Raw genomic sequence first — 13,271 nt, 5'->3', positions numbered from 1 at the left:
AAACCATGGACACACATTTAAATTGCATATATTCATAAAAATAAATATACAAATCAACCACAGAGCAGCATAGATATATGTAACTGAATGGTGGGAGGAAACCCCAACTGGCACAAGGACAACCTACTTTAACCACAGAAATGGCCCTGCTGAGATCTGCATGAGGAACCCTGTTGTTTTGATGCAGTGATGCCAACCGTACCATGCTGGACTGATATGAAAACATGATTTATGTGTTCAATGTGCACCCTGCACTCTCTGCTGGACAGTTGTTGAACTGCACAATGCCAAACTGCTTTTTTGTTTGGACTTGATCTGAATTCTTTTTATTTTTGGAAAGTGAAGACCAGTTATGAAGTGACAGAGACCTCTTCAAACCGTCAGGGAAACACACACACGTTAAAAACTATAAATCAAATACAGTTTACATGGATACAATTTAGATTTCAATATGCAATGGTTTTATTCAAGTGTCCATTAAACCAACAAAAATACACAAGAAAAGCATGTAATAGTTTTTTTTTAAGGTCAGAATGAACCCTGTCTAGATAATGATGAAGATGTAGTAGCATTCTCAGACAGGAGGCACCTAACAGAGATTGGGTTTGGGCCACATACACACTCAGTGGGTCTACGTGATGAGATTAACTCGATTATAGTTATAGTTGGGTTACGCTCCTTATCTGAGCAAGGGTTATCCTTGGATATATGGCGGTGAATGAATCGAATCACTGGCACAAAGCATGTCATACCCCGGTACAATAGGTAACGTTTGTATGTTTGTTTCAACTATCTCTAATAGAGCCACTTCTGTCACAGCCACAGCTGTGACACCTGGTTCTTAACTCGCCCGTGTTCCATCTTCCCTTGATTGCCACGTTAGTTTAAATATCTGGTCTTCTCTGCCATTCTTCGCTCGTGTGTTAATATATTTGTTATGCCTGTTTGGTTCACAACCTGGATCCTGACCTTTAGTGTTTTTGTGGATTATTTTCAGTTCTTGGAGTACCTTGGTTTTTTTGTTCCGGTCCTGCTGGCCGACTTCCCTGCTCACCAGGCCAAGTTTTTCTCTGAGATTTTCTGTTATCCAATAAACTTTTGTTTGAACTAAGAGTTCTTGTTTCTCCTGACTCTGTGACCGCACCGGGGCCCGCACTTCATTAGGGTGTGACAACTTCGCTAATAGAGCATTCGAGTAAGATGGCAAACGAAGAGCAAGATGAAGCTACGTCCCCCTACATTTCATTTGTGAGGAGCATGGTTATGGCACAAACGCGATGGAGAATGCGCTATTGTGCATCGCGTTTGTTTATTTCTTTCCGATGTCGGCGGCAACAACAACAGTAATATCGTCTCCTTCGACTTCCGGGTGACGATCGCGGGAAAGAATCTTGAGCATATTGCAGAACACTCAATCCAATCCACTGTCGAGTACATGCACGTTCAGTGTACATTTTGATCGAGTTATCTCGGGGTCGTAACCTGATTAAGATTAAAATAACCTGATCATTTTTTTTTTTTGTGAGATTAAAGTGTCTACATGAACTGAATAATAATTAAATAATTTAATAATTTAGCCATTAATCCATTCCGATGGCACTCATGTAACCGCACTGACTGAATGATATAGAAAGGTATAAGAGGATGTCACAAAGTGAGGTCAATGGGAATTTCCAACACCTGCCTCTTCAGTCTCCTGTGAGAGGGTGTTTTCTAAGGCTGGAGAAGTTCTCCCCAAGATAAGGAATCACCGGAGCCAAAATATTGTAAAAACACAAAATCTTAACTATCATTAATAAAAGGTTTATTATTCCACATTATTGCTTTCTGTCGTTCTCAGCTGATTTTTATGTTTTCAGAAATCCATTCGAGATGTTTTTAAACAGCTACTATTGCTTCCACTTTGCAAAGCTAATTTGTGAATAAAACATTTTAAAAGCAGACATTTTTACGCTCACTGCTTTATTAAATATTACATTTCTTCATTATTACAGTAATGTCACCGTTACATGCAAGTGAACTGCTTCAAACTTATTGTGCGTTATGACAGCAGAGAATCTTGAGTGTACGTGTAAGTTATATATACACGATATGTAATGAAGTGTCTTCATTTGTTGACCTGCTGATTTCCTTTTGAAGCCGTCGGTCAAAAACTGGCTTCCTGTAGTCGCTGAAGCACGGCGGATGCTACTTTCCTGTATGCCTCCGCCTAAACAATAAAACCAAACAAAGAGATAAAAGTAACAATTTTAAAAGCAACAAACTAAATTTGAAGAAAAATTGAAGAATCCAACAATCTCTACACTTTATTCAAACCATCCACACAAAGTTGTCTATCTGTATGTACTTGGGTTATTTTCAAACCTCTTTACTGTAGTATTATTCTACAACATATTCAATAGTCTGATTGGACTGATATCTTGACTGCTCCTAACCTGTGACACAGTTTACCTCTTCACATCCGTACAACTCAGTCACTCATTACTTTCAAGTCACTGCTGAGGACGCATCGCTTCTACTTGGCATTTAGCTCAGTATGACATCCTGATGATTGCATTATGTGCTCTGCCTTAATGTTGTTTAGGGTCTTTTACTACTGATGTTATTGTTGTTCGTAGTTAATAATTAGTATTGGTTTAATAAGAACAAAAAATGAAATAAGACTTAGTTATTTACTTTATCCAACTATACAGGACTTTGGTCAGTGTGGTTGTTTTAAAGGAAGATAAAAACTATGTTGAATTTAAAAGCAAGCAGAATAACGTCTAATAAAACTAATTAGATTGGGGAGAGTAAGAGAACACAGTTGAATGAAACGATGAAATTGATCCTGAATCATAATAGATTTACATAAATGGACCAAGAACAGAGTAGAATTGAGTAAACATTAACTAACAGAAGAAAAGAAAACAGAATAGAAAAGAAACCTCTGGACTGTCAGGAAAAGAGACGACCACAGGCTGTCCTCTGTCGGATGTCTCTCTGATGTTTAGATGAAGAGGGATGTCACCTGGATGGTCACAAATGCAAATACATAGTCAGACACTGAGGAGGAAACCTACCAAAAAATAGAAACTGATTTGCTATCTGCAGAAACAGAAAATTTAAGATTTTCATTTGTCTTTTCTACTTCAAATAGTCCGTGAGCTTTCCATAAAATCATCTACACAGTGGCAGTATCATGACATCACACAGCTCCCAGTTGAGGGTGGAACTTACCCAATAACTTGACTCCCAGAGTGTCAGCAAGCTTCCGGGCCCCATCAGAGCCAAAGATGTGGGTCTCGTGGCTACAGTTGGGACAGCGGAAGATGCTCATGTTCTGCACCAGACCCAGAACCTGTAAGAACAAAACCATCAATTGTTCTTCCTGAAACTTCCTAAATGCGATCTGGGGACAGATCAAACAGCTTCTTTGTTTTGCAAGAACGCACACAAACATTACCGGCACGTTCACTTTTTTGAACATTTCGGCCCCTCTGCGAGCATCCAGCAGAGCGATATCCTGTGGCGTCGACACAATGACTGCACCTGCACAGCAAGAAACATCCCATGACTTGACTTAACACTGAGCAGTTCAAAACCACTTGTGTTGGCTGGCAAAGGTAAACACACTTAGATCAAGTGAGGGCATTTTCAAAAACACAATGAATTTTTTCAGAATGGTATGTCAAAGACTGGCCTGCGATCGGGATGTTCTGGGTAATGGAGAGCTGGACATCTCCTGTCCCTGGAGGCATGTCCACCACCAGATAGTCCAAAGAGCCCCAGTCCACCTACAAACACAAACTTCTGTGTCATCCGAAATCAAGTGATATAATTAAATTTAACTTCACTATTTGATATGTGCTGGAAATGTGCAGCTTTCACCTGTCTGAGCAGTCTCTCTATAGCAGACATCACCATCAGACCCCTCCATACTATCGGAGCCACATCCTCCACCATGAAACCCATAGACATACTGACATAACGGAGTCAGTAAGGACAGGTCACAGATAAGCCAGAAGCTAGTTACTTTTTACAAAGAAACATGATCTGATATTGTCGATCGACTCACCATGGGACCCCATAATTGATGAGAGGGATCATCCGATTATCTGAAGGAATATAAAAAAGTTAAAGTCAAATTAAAGAACATCAAACAAAACAATAACAAAGAGCTTTAGATGCCCTAAACTATGCATACTGTCAGTGAGCTCCGGGTTTCCTTTCAGGTTCATCAGTTTAGGAATCGACGGACCGTAGACGTCAGCGTCCAACAAACCAACTGACTTTGACTGAGAGAGAGAGGGAAAATTCCATCAGTTTACAGCTGAGGATGACGGCATCACCAAGCAGGAATCTACATGAGACAGAAGGCCAATATCTGTAGAGTTTCAGAGGTAAAAACTGATTTCATAAAAGCTCATACTATGTCATTCAAATTTGGCAGAAGTTATCTGCAGTAATATTAAAGGGGAACACTGTTTTTTAGACCTTATTTCTTGCATGAAATACGTTGATCTACTCACCGAGAACAGTTTGGCGAAAGTCAGCGTCCTTCGGAAGCTATTTAGAAAACTCGCGATCAGCGTATATCCACATAATGGAGTGAACGGGGCTAAGACGATGCAGCCTCTAAATAAGGCATTATCTGTCTTTAATTCACCAATACTTTAAGACGAATGAATGAACGAACGTGTACTATAGCTCTGTTAGCTCAAAGGTGCTGTTATGTGGCTACTTGCGGCTACAGGAGAGCTAACGGCGGGATTTCTACACACACCTCTCCTGGAACGACTTCATCAACACGCATGGCTGCAGCACAGCTCATTCACTCTGGTAAGAACGTCCATCTTACTCAAAGTCGTTGTTCACATTGTCAAAATTTGACAAATATCCTGCCATGTTGCACAAAAGTAGCAGTAGCAAACTCTGTGTGAAGTTAGCCGACTGTCACAGAGACAGGAGTAAATAAACTGCTCCAAATGGTCCCAGTAGAGGGCCTGTGTAGAAATCCCTCTGTTAGCTCTCCTATAGCTGCAAGTAGCCACATAACAGCACCTTTGAGCTAACAGACCTATAGTACACGTTCGTTCAATAATTTTTCTTAAAGTATTGGTGAAATAAAGACAGATAATGCCTTATTTAGAAGCCGCATCATCCGTGCCCTGTTCACTCTGTTATATGGATATATGCCGATTGAGAGTTTTCTAAAAAGCTTCCGAAGGATGCAGACTTTCGCCAAACTGCTCTCGGTGAGTAGATAAACGTAATTCATGCCAGTAATAAGGTCTAGGTTTAAAAATACCGGAGTTCCCCTTCAAAGCACATTTATTACGGGATGACAAATGCGGTTTGTCTTGAAGCTGATTATTTAGAATCCATCCATCCATTTTCTCTTCCCGCTTAACCCATTTCAGGGTTGCAGGGGGTGGGAGCCTATCCCAGCTGGCATTGGGCAAGAGGCAGGGTACATCCTGGACAAACAACCACGCACACTCACTTACTCCTATGGTCAATTTAAAATCATCAATCAACCTAACGTGCGAATTTTGGTGAATGCTGGAGTACTCAGAGAGAACCCACGTGTGCACAGGAGAACAACCAAACTCAACAGAAAGACAGAGATTCAAACCAGGAACTTTCTCGCTGTGATGCGACAGCGTTAACTTCAATTAGAATTTCAGAGAAACAAAAACTCATATGGGATGAGAAGGACTCCTTACCGGGTCATTGGCCATTAATCCAAGAGCCAAATTCACTGCAGAGACAGATAAACAGACATCAAATATTAACAAATATTTTTGATCAGCAGTCAAATTCATTAACCATTATCACTGAAATGCTTGGTGAAGATTACAACTTGAGATGTCTCTTCTTATCGTTCTTTACAGAAAATGCTCAGACAAACTTTTACTTTTTAAGTAGAATTTGATGAGCCCTAGTAGAAATGTCTTACTTTTAGATAAGAATTGTAGGGTTGCAATGTCAGTTCTTTAATTGTATAAGCAAAATGATCATAAGATACAATAGTTCTGTCAGCACAATCATGTGGTGATAATTATTTAATACAATTCAACAACATTTAATTAATAAAAGAAATTGAAAATGTTTTGCAGCATAAATAATTAAAACAGTAATTAGTCATTTTGAAAAATTCATTGCAAAGACTCCTGTGATGTGCTTCGTTGCAGCATAGCTGAAGAAGCCTCTGACTGAGGATGGTTCACTGTGTTATGCAGGGCGGCCAGCAGTTGTCTTGATATTGAGCAGCTTTTGCATAATTTTTCTTTGAATCATTGCTCCAGAGCAGCCCCCAGCAAAAAGCCAGCCTCCTTTATCAATTAATAGATTAATTTTAACGAGAAAACGGGAAAATCTGAAGACAAATTATCACTACTAAATCAATGATTGTGACATAACGTCAAAAGTGTGACCTTTTGAGCTAAACTATTGAGGAAAAATAAAAGATTATGAGATGTAAAGAGACATTTTTTTTCTTCTCTAGACCAAACTGTAAGCAAAACGTTGAGGTAACCCCCTTTTTACTGTTATTGTCAGCAGAATTATGGCTTGAGTGAACATTACTGTTGAGAAGTCAACACTTCTCTCACCAGGTGAATTTATCCTGGTTTTTGTACCAACACCAAAGAGACAGACCTGAGAGAATTCTATTTAAGAAAAGCCATTCCTTGCTCTTTGAGCACTGGAAAAATATAATTGATATTGAAAAATTCCTCCCCGGTCTCTGTAAGAAATATTTCCAATACCTGCGGTGGTGGACTTGCCAACGCCACCTTTCCCTGAAGCCACAACAATGACCTGTTTGACGCCCGCGATGGGCTTTTGCTTGGGAAGCCCTCTGGCCATCTGCTGCTTCTGTCTGTCCTGCAGTGCGTTACTGTCCACAGACCTCTGTGTCACATGAGCAAAGATGAAAACAATGAATTGGAATCAGAGATAAAACTGAGAGCTTAAGCTGAAAGAAACTGGGTTTATTTTTGGTTCCTAAACTTGAAGATTACTAGAACCTTGTTGACCTAAAACCCAAACAGAGAGCAGATACTTCCCAGTTCTCTCTGTGTTCACACTGTGGATGAAGGCTTTGGTAAACTGACAGAATCTAACATGGAATTTGTCAAACCATTTGATCCGCGACTTTGTAAAAATCCAACACAGACAATTGCTTTGTCTTCAGAAAATCTACAGTATCCTCAGTGACGTATTCATGGTTTATAAACAACAACAACAAAAAATCTCTAGGCTTTCTGTACACTGAAAATACAGTCAGTTACGACTTTGTAAATAAAAGGAAAAGACGAACAAGTTCACTTCGAAAGTTTAACTTCCGGTTAAATTATTCAAAATAATCTCTAAACGTTTAGATAAATGCATGTAACAAGGAAGGCAAAAGTAAGCGAGGAACATTTTAAAAAATACATGTAACATATAGTCATGTTCTCACTTTGAATGTTTATAATATGTCCATTTATTTCAGAATTCTATTCGATTTTATTTTGTATCTCGAACCTTTCCGTTCATGTTGTTAGCTTCACGCTAACGCAACAAGCTTTTAGCTAGCCTACATTATATTGACGCTGTGCAGATCGACAAAAATCTTACCTGGCATCGTTTCAGCAGCACACAGCACATAGACCCGTGTTTTATCTCGGTTCCACTTTGTATGAGTGAAGGTTTGTTAATAGGTATTCGTAGTAAATGGGACAGTCTGCTGTATGTAAAGTGAGCCATGTTTAGTTGTTGCTAAATAACTCTCCTCACTCACAGTTTGCTGTGTATCCGATTTGCGCGAACTGCGCATGCTCGTAAAGATGACAAGCTTACGATAAATTGCTTTTAATTCAAAATTGCACGACAAACCATTTGTAGTTATTGACAAAGTTAAAGTAAGACAATTAAATACTTAATGAAACACAAAGAGAAAATGTTTTTTCTATATAGGTACATTTCTGTTACAGTAGCCAATTACTATATACAGATTAGAACCGAAAGCTTAATTTCTGTATTTCAGAATGTGTTTAGGATGGCTGAAATAGCCATGGATTGAGTGAAGGTGTTGGACAGGAACATCAGAAGAGCTTTTGCCAACAAAGAGGTGATGATTGTTGTATTTTTAGATATAGAAAGAGCTTACAATATGCAGTGGAAAGATTGATACTCAAGTTATATAACGCAGTTATTCATGGCAGGATTCTGAACAAGATAAAAGTTTGAATTTAGATCTTTCAGTATCCAACAGGGGGGGCGTTTTTTTTTAAATCTTGTAATTGTGCATAATGGGGCCTGTACAGTAGAGAAATCAGCCCTGCATTGTTTAACTCACTCAGAGTGAGTCCAGATTTTCAGGCTTTGGTCAAGAAGAATTTAGAAAGAGGTTTGAGTATTTAGAGGAGAGAGGTATGCTCTCCTTTATATATAAAAAAGAGAAAATGAAAATCAAGACCAAGGAAACAAAAGAGGCTCTGCTAAATAAAGTGGAAAAATGTGAGAATTTGAAACAGCCAGAAGAAAATATCTTGTTATGTGAACAGCTTTAAGGGTTCAAAGAATTTTTTTTTTTTAAAGCGCAGACACAGTGCATTTTGTGAGCTGCAGGTCAGGCAAAGACAAGACATCATTCAGGACTTGCAACAGTTCTTCACAGAGAACTAAGCCCAAGCCAAGTTTGACTGACAAAGAGGATCTCACGAGGGAGTTTAAGGGTCATTAAGAAGGTTATACGCAAAATGAATTGTTCACACAAATTGAAGAGTGCACCAAATAGAAGGGTACATGCACTTGTAAGTGTTTTCACCTGAAATTCCTTTGTTTAAAGAACAAATTATTGATTCCACAAAGAAAGACATATCTATGCCTGGGGACACTTTAAATCAAATGCAGATCCCCTCAACCCCTGGCTTTTTGTTGTAGAAGATATCTCAGCTCTACTAAAGGGCTTAGCACCACCAGAGAATGTCTCTTTATCAAATCATGACATGTTCTACATAAAAGACATTTTCCTTCAAACAACGAAGTCCGTATTTGGAGACGTTCACGTGCCAGTGGATGTTTTGGAAGAAAAACAGGACTGACCCAGTTGAAGACCTCAAAAGTGACACTTGGAGACCATGTGGAAAGAATGGTAAATATATACAGGAAGATCTAAGAGATCCTGTCAGGAGAAGAGTGACTTATGAAATATATGTAGCACATGTCCAAATTTATGAGAGCAGAAGACAACTTGGTTGAATATGAAATAAATGAAAATGAAACGAAAATGAAATTTCACTAAAGCACTACTAAGTTATGGGCTATCTAACAAAAAATTAAAACGTAAGATGAGATAAATAAAAAAAGAGTTACAGAAATGTCGGGCTTTCTTAAAACTTCAGGTCTAATGACAAAATGAACATCAAAGGTAATAGTAGCAGGGACGTTTGTTTGACAGTAGGGGGCAGCAGAGAGCTACACTGTGTCCAGACTTACAGAAAGCGAAAGAAGAACATTATGCGAAAATAAGCCGCAGCTTTGAACCTCTTTGTCAAACGTCAAACTGCATAACACGGAAGCCGGTTACGCGATTTTTCGTCTAATTCACTGAATTGAATAGACAGCAGTGAATTATCTTCTTTTTGTTTTTATTTCTCAATTTTCATAACTTATGTCTCTTTGACTGCTGTTCTGCGCATTTTTAAAGTAGACGCAGGTAAAATGACGGCGAAAAGCTGCTCTCTTGCGGCTCGGACGGTGCTGCAGCAGTGTCTGCAGGCCAGGCTGCAAATTAAACCCGCAGATGAGCACTCAGAGGCTCAGTTTGTCCAGGTAACTCTGTGTACTGTTCTTTTACGTACAGTTAGACATCACAGATAACCCATCTCTAAACCCTATTATGTATGTTTGTTCATCTATTGCTGATTCCATTCATCTTGTTGCTCTGCCTGACTTTCAGATCAGCAGAGGAATGGTAATCTACATCTGCTTCTTCAAAGGAGCCACAGAGGACATCCTGCCCAAGATGGGTCCGTAACTTTTCAAACCTTTGATCTATGACCTGACACCATTTCTATTTGTAAAAATTTCTCAGTATGAGCTCACATAGCGCCCTTGCTCTTCCTAATGTCCACATTGTTGAACCTACGGCTGAGTGAGTCCACCACAGGGAAGATGGTTTCAGTGACTGAGCTTCCTGGCAGCCTACTGATCGTCCCCCAGGCCACACTGGGTGGAAAGGCCAAAGGCAAAGGCATGCAGTACCACAACAACATCAACAAGGAGGATGGGCTGCGGCTTTACCAAGCTTTCATTTCTCTGTGTGAGAAGGAACTGACGGCTGCTGTTGCTTCAGTCGAGAGTGCAGCTGAGGTGACTGTGAAACATGGGACATATGGAAACAGACAAGTGCTGCAACTGGACACTAATGGACCCTACACACATCTAATGGAGTTTTAAAATGATAGTTGTCAAAATGTCCTCCTGCCAGAGTAGGTCAAATGGTCTAATATTTCCCTCATGAATTCCATTTATCAACAAGATCACCCAAATTGAAAATTTCTGTAGAGGTAATAACGGGCCCCCCGAACCATCTGGGGCTTAAAAGCTGCGTTGCATGATTTACTCATTTAATCAGCCAAGAGTGGGCTTTTATAAGGTAATGCTGTGGCTGCGGTCTTGCAGATGGTATACATTTATTTGTTCCTGGACATTTTTGAAAGTTTTAGACCAGTTTTTCAATCTTGTTCAAAGCATTGACAGAAATTGAATAATAACAGCATTCTCACCATGAATGGGACCAAAATAAGTTAAGAGTTGCAGAATTGAAATAAATGGACTGAAACACTTTGAAAACACCACAAAGATGTTGACTCATTTCTTAGTGTTCTTGTTTGGTTGAAAAACAATGCCCCATTTTTTGCCCATACATTGATCAGAAGCATAGAATTACACTCATCCACTCAACTTCAGACATATTTTTTGTCTTTATCATATTGTGACATCACACACAGAACAAGGACACAGAAACACAACCTTTAATCCAGTATAAAACTAACTAATTTAAAACGGTGTGTTTAATCTTTGCCGTAGTTAATGCAGTATTGTTCAGCTTTGTGTTTAAATACTATTCAGTTTTCAAAGTCATCATTAGGGCACTTTAATTCAGTTTCTATTTATGCTCCCAATATACTACATCTCTGTGTTCTATGACTGAAATTGAAACTTGTTCAGCTTATTTAAACTACATAACATTTAAACAATTGACACACATTAAACACAATTCGCAGTAGACTATAAAGCCACACAAGCAACACATAGAAAGACACACCAAGACACACAAAGGTTCTTGTAAATTAAGAATCTTCCTCATACATCGGAGTAAGTCATGGAGTTCCTCAGGGTTCTGTGCTTGGACCAATTCTTTTTACTTTATACATGCTTCCATTAGGTAACATTATTAGACAGCATGGCATACATATTCATTGTTATGCTGATGAAACTCAGCCCCTCTCTTGTGGAATGAGCCGCCAGTAAATGTTTGGGAAGCAGACACCCTTTCCACTTTTAAGATTAGGCTTAAAACTTTCCTTTTTGATAAAGCTTATAGTTGGGATGGCTCAGGTGATCCTGAAACATCCCATAGTTAAGCTGCTATAGGCTTAGACTGCTGGGGGACCTCATCTGTCACACCTTTCCTCACTTTGCTCTCTTTTTCTACCTGTTTAAATTCCCAAATGATATTATGTACATGTGACATTATTGTGGTTATTAACTTGTGTTTCCCTGTTCCAACAGGTATCCTTTGAATGTTGTTATGGTGTTTTTCCCTCCACTTTTCTGTCTTCTCAAACCCCAGCTGGTTGAGGCGGATGGCCACCCTTCCTGAGTCTGGTTCTGCCAGAGGTTTCTTCCTGTTAAAAGGCAGTCGTTCCTTTCCACAGTCGCCTCAGGCTCAGGACGGGAGATTGGACTGAAGACAAGTTTCGGTGCAATCTGTTGGTTTCCTTAGCTAGGATATTGTTTTTGAATTGGCTCTATGTGAATGAATTGGATTATTTTGAAATTAATTAATTGGATTTCATTGGATTATGATTACAACGAATTGAATTCCAATTGGCTTGAATTGGACTATATTATTTAAGTGCCTTGAGATGACAATTGTTGTAATTTGGCTCTGTATAAACAAAACTGAATTGAATTGAATTGAACATTTACTACTGTACACAAAAACTCTCATTTCCTGACACACACACTCATCGAGACACAGACAAACATGTAAAGGCAGCAGCATACACATTTAACAATACCTAGACACTCACTAATGCAGTCACTTTACATTACATATCAACACAAAATAGACACATGCACAGACACATGTCAGCTTACACACTAGCTGGGAATTGTTTGTGTGCCATCCATCAACGCAAAGAATAATTGATAATTGACTGGCATTCGGTCCCAGTTTCCATTTCAGTTCCCAAAGTTAAGCCTCCAGCTTTATCCTGTTAAAGTTACTTGGAGCTCCCTCACCAGATTTTGATGTAATTCTGGAAACAGCTGGGGTGCAAGGTGAAGCAGACTTATGTGACCTCAGCTAATGTATGGGTCTTCTTTTTTAAAATACACTGCTTCATGTGTCATCAGCAGTGGAATCCACAATGCCACTTGGAACAGAATTTCCAATTACTTTTTATACATGTAACATATCTACAAGATTCCTTCAGCTACTTGTGATGTCATTGTGGCTTTTTGTGTTTCCTAGCTGTAGTTTAAAATGTTATTTAATTTACCTCTAGCTGTGACAGTAAATCACAAATCAGCATAGTTTTTGTGATGCTGTGTGTCATTCTGAAAAGATTGACTCAGCAAACAGTAACCTTTAATAGATCTTTATTGAATTTTGAAAGTCACACTTTGAGGATTGTCTGGTCTGCCATTTTTAGGGCACATTATCTGAAGGTCACATTGTGAAAACTTAAGACCTCCAGCTTTAAAGAATAAATTCCTAGATTTATGTACTTAAGTGGTTTTCATCAGTTTATTCCTGGCTGCTCCTGGCTTTATTTATGTGCCACTTCTCACAGTTCAATGCAAAAAAAATGCTAAACTCTTTCGCCTTTTAAGGTGGACCTGAAAACATATTCCTAGAGATAAAAAAGATTAAAGTTGACCTTGTTAGAAGTAGGAAAGTTGTTGAGAACATTGTAGAATAAAACGGTGTTTCCGCCGGGTCAGCAGGGGGCGAGCAGCTAAATCTGGCTCAACGGAAGTGAGCAGCACTCAGTAAGCTTGGGTTA

At 39.1% G+C, this 13,271-nt stretch overlaps 2 protein-coding genes across 3 annotated transcripts; one reads left to right on the top strand and one right to left on the bottom strand.

The window, feature by feature from the left end:
• Window positions 1–1,947: 1,947 nt before the first annotated feature.
• nubpl (nucleotide binding protein-like) lies at window positions 1,948–7,786 on the bottom strand. 2 transcript variants are annotated; one of them, XM_072365733.1, is made up of 11 exons: window positions 7,606–7,786; window positions 6,753–6,897; window positions 5,709–5,743; window positions 4,187–4,277; window positions 4,058–4,097; window positions 3,871–3,961; window positions 3,683–3,776; window positions 3,446–3,531; window positions 3,220–3,340; window positions 2,928–3,010; window positions 1,948–2,209 (listed from the first exon to the last, which is right to left on the bottom strand). In XM_072365733.1, the coding sequence occupies exons 1-11, from the start codon at window positions 7,732–7,734 to the stop codon at window positions 2,147–2,149; spliced, it is 978 nt and encodes a 325-aa protein (XP_072221834.1). In that variant the 5' UTR covers window positions 7,735–7,786; the 3' UTR covers window positions 1,948–2,146. The 2 variants fall into 2 exon arrangements, with proteins under 2 accessions (XP_072221834.1, XP_072221835.1); XM_072365734.1 differs by lacking the exon at window positions 6,753–6,897 and having other exon boundaries at window positions 7,606–7,679.
• A 1,728-nt stretch (window positions 7,787–9,514) lies between these two features.
• LOC140270072 (D-aminoacyl-tRNA deacylase 2-like) lies at window positions 9,515–10,620 on the top strand. The gene is made up of 3 exons (XM_072365147.1): window positions 9,515–9,804; window positions 9,932–10,001; window positions 10,100–10,620. Exons 1-3 carry the CDS (start codon window positions 9,694–9,696, stop codon window positions 10,429–10,431), a joined length of 513 nt encoding a protein of 170 aa, XP_072221248.1. The 5' UTR covers window positions 9,515–9,693; the 3' UTR covers window positions 10,432–10,620.
• The last annotated feature ends 2,651 nt before the right edge of the window (window positions 10,621–13,271 follow it).

This window comes from Leuresthes tenuis, unplaced genomic scaffold (genome assembly GCF_036924035.1).
Source record: "Leuresthes tenuis unplaced genomic scaffold, fLeuTen1.0.hap1 SCAF_15, whole genome shotgun sequence".
Classification (NCBI taxonomy): Eukaryota; Metazoa; Chordata; class Actinopteri; order Atheriniformes; family Atherinopsidae; genus Leuresthes; species Leuresthes tenuis.
This window is presented reverse-complemented; position numbering and strand designations above follow the sequence as displayed.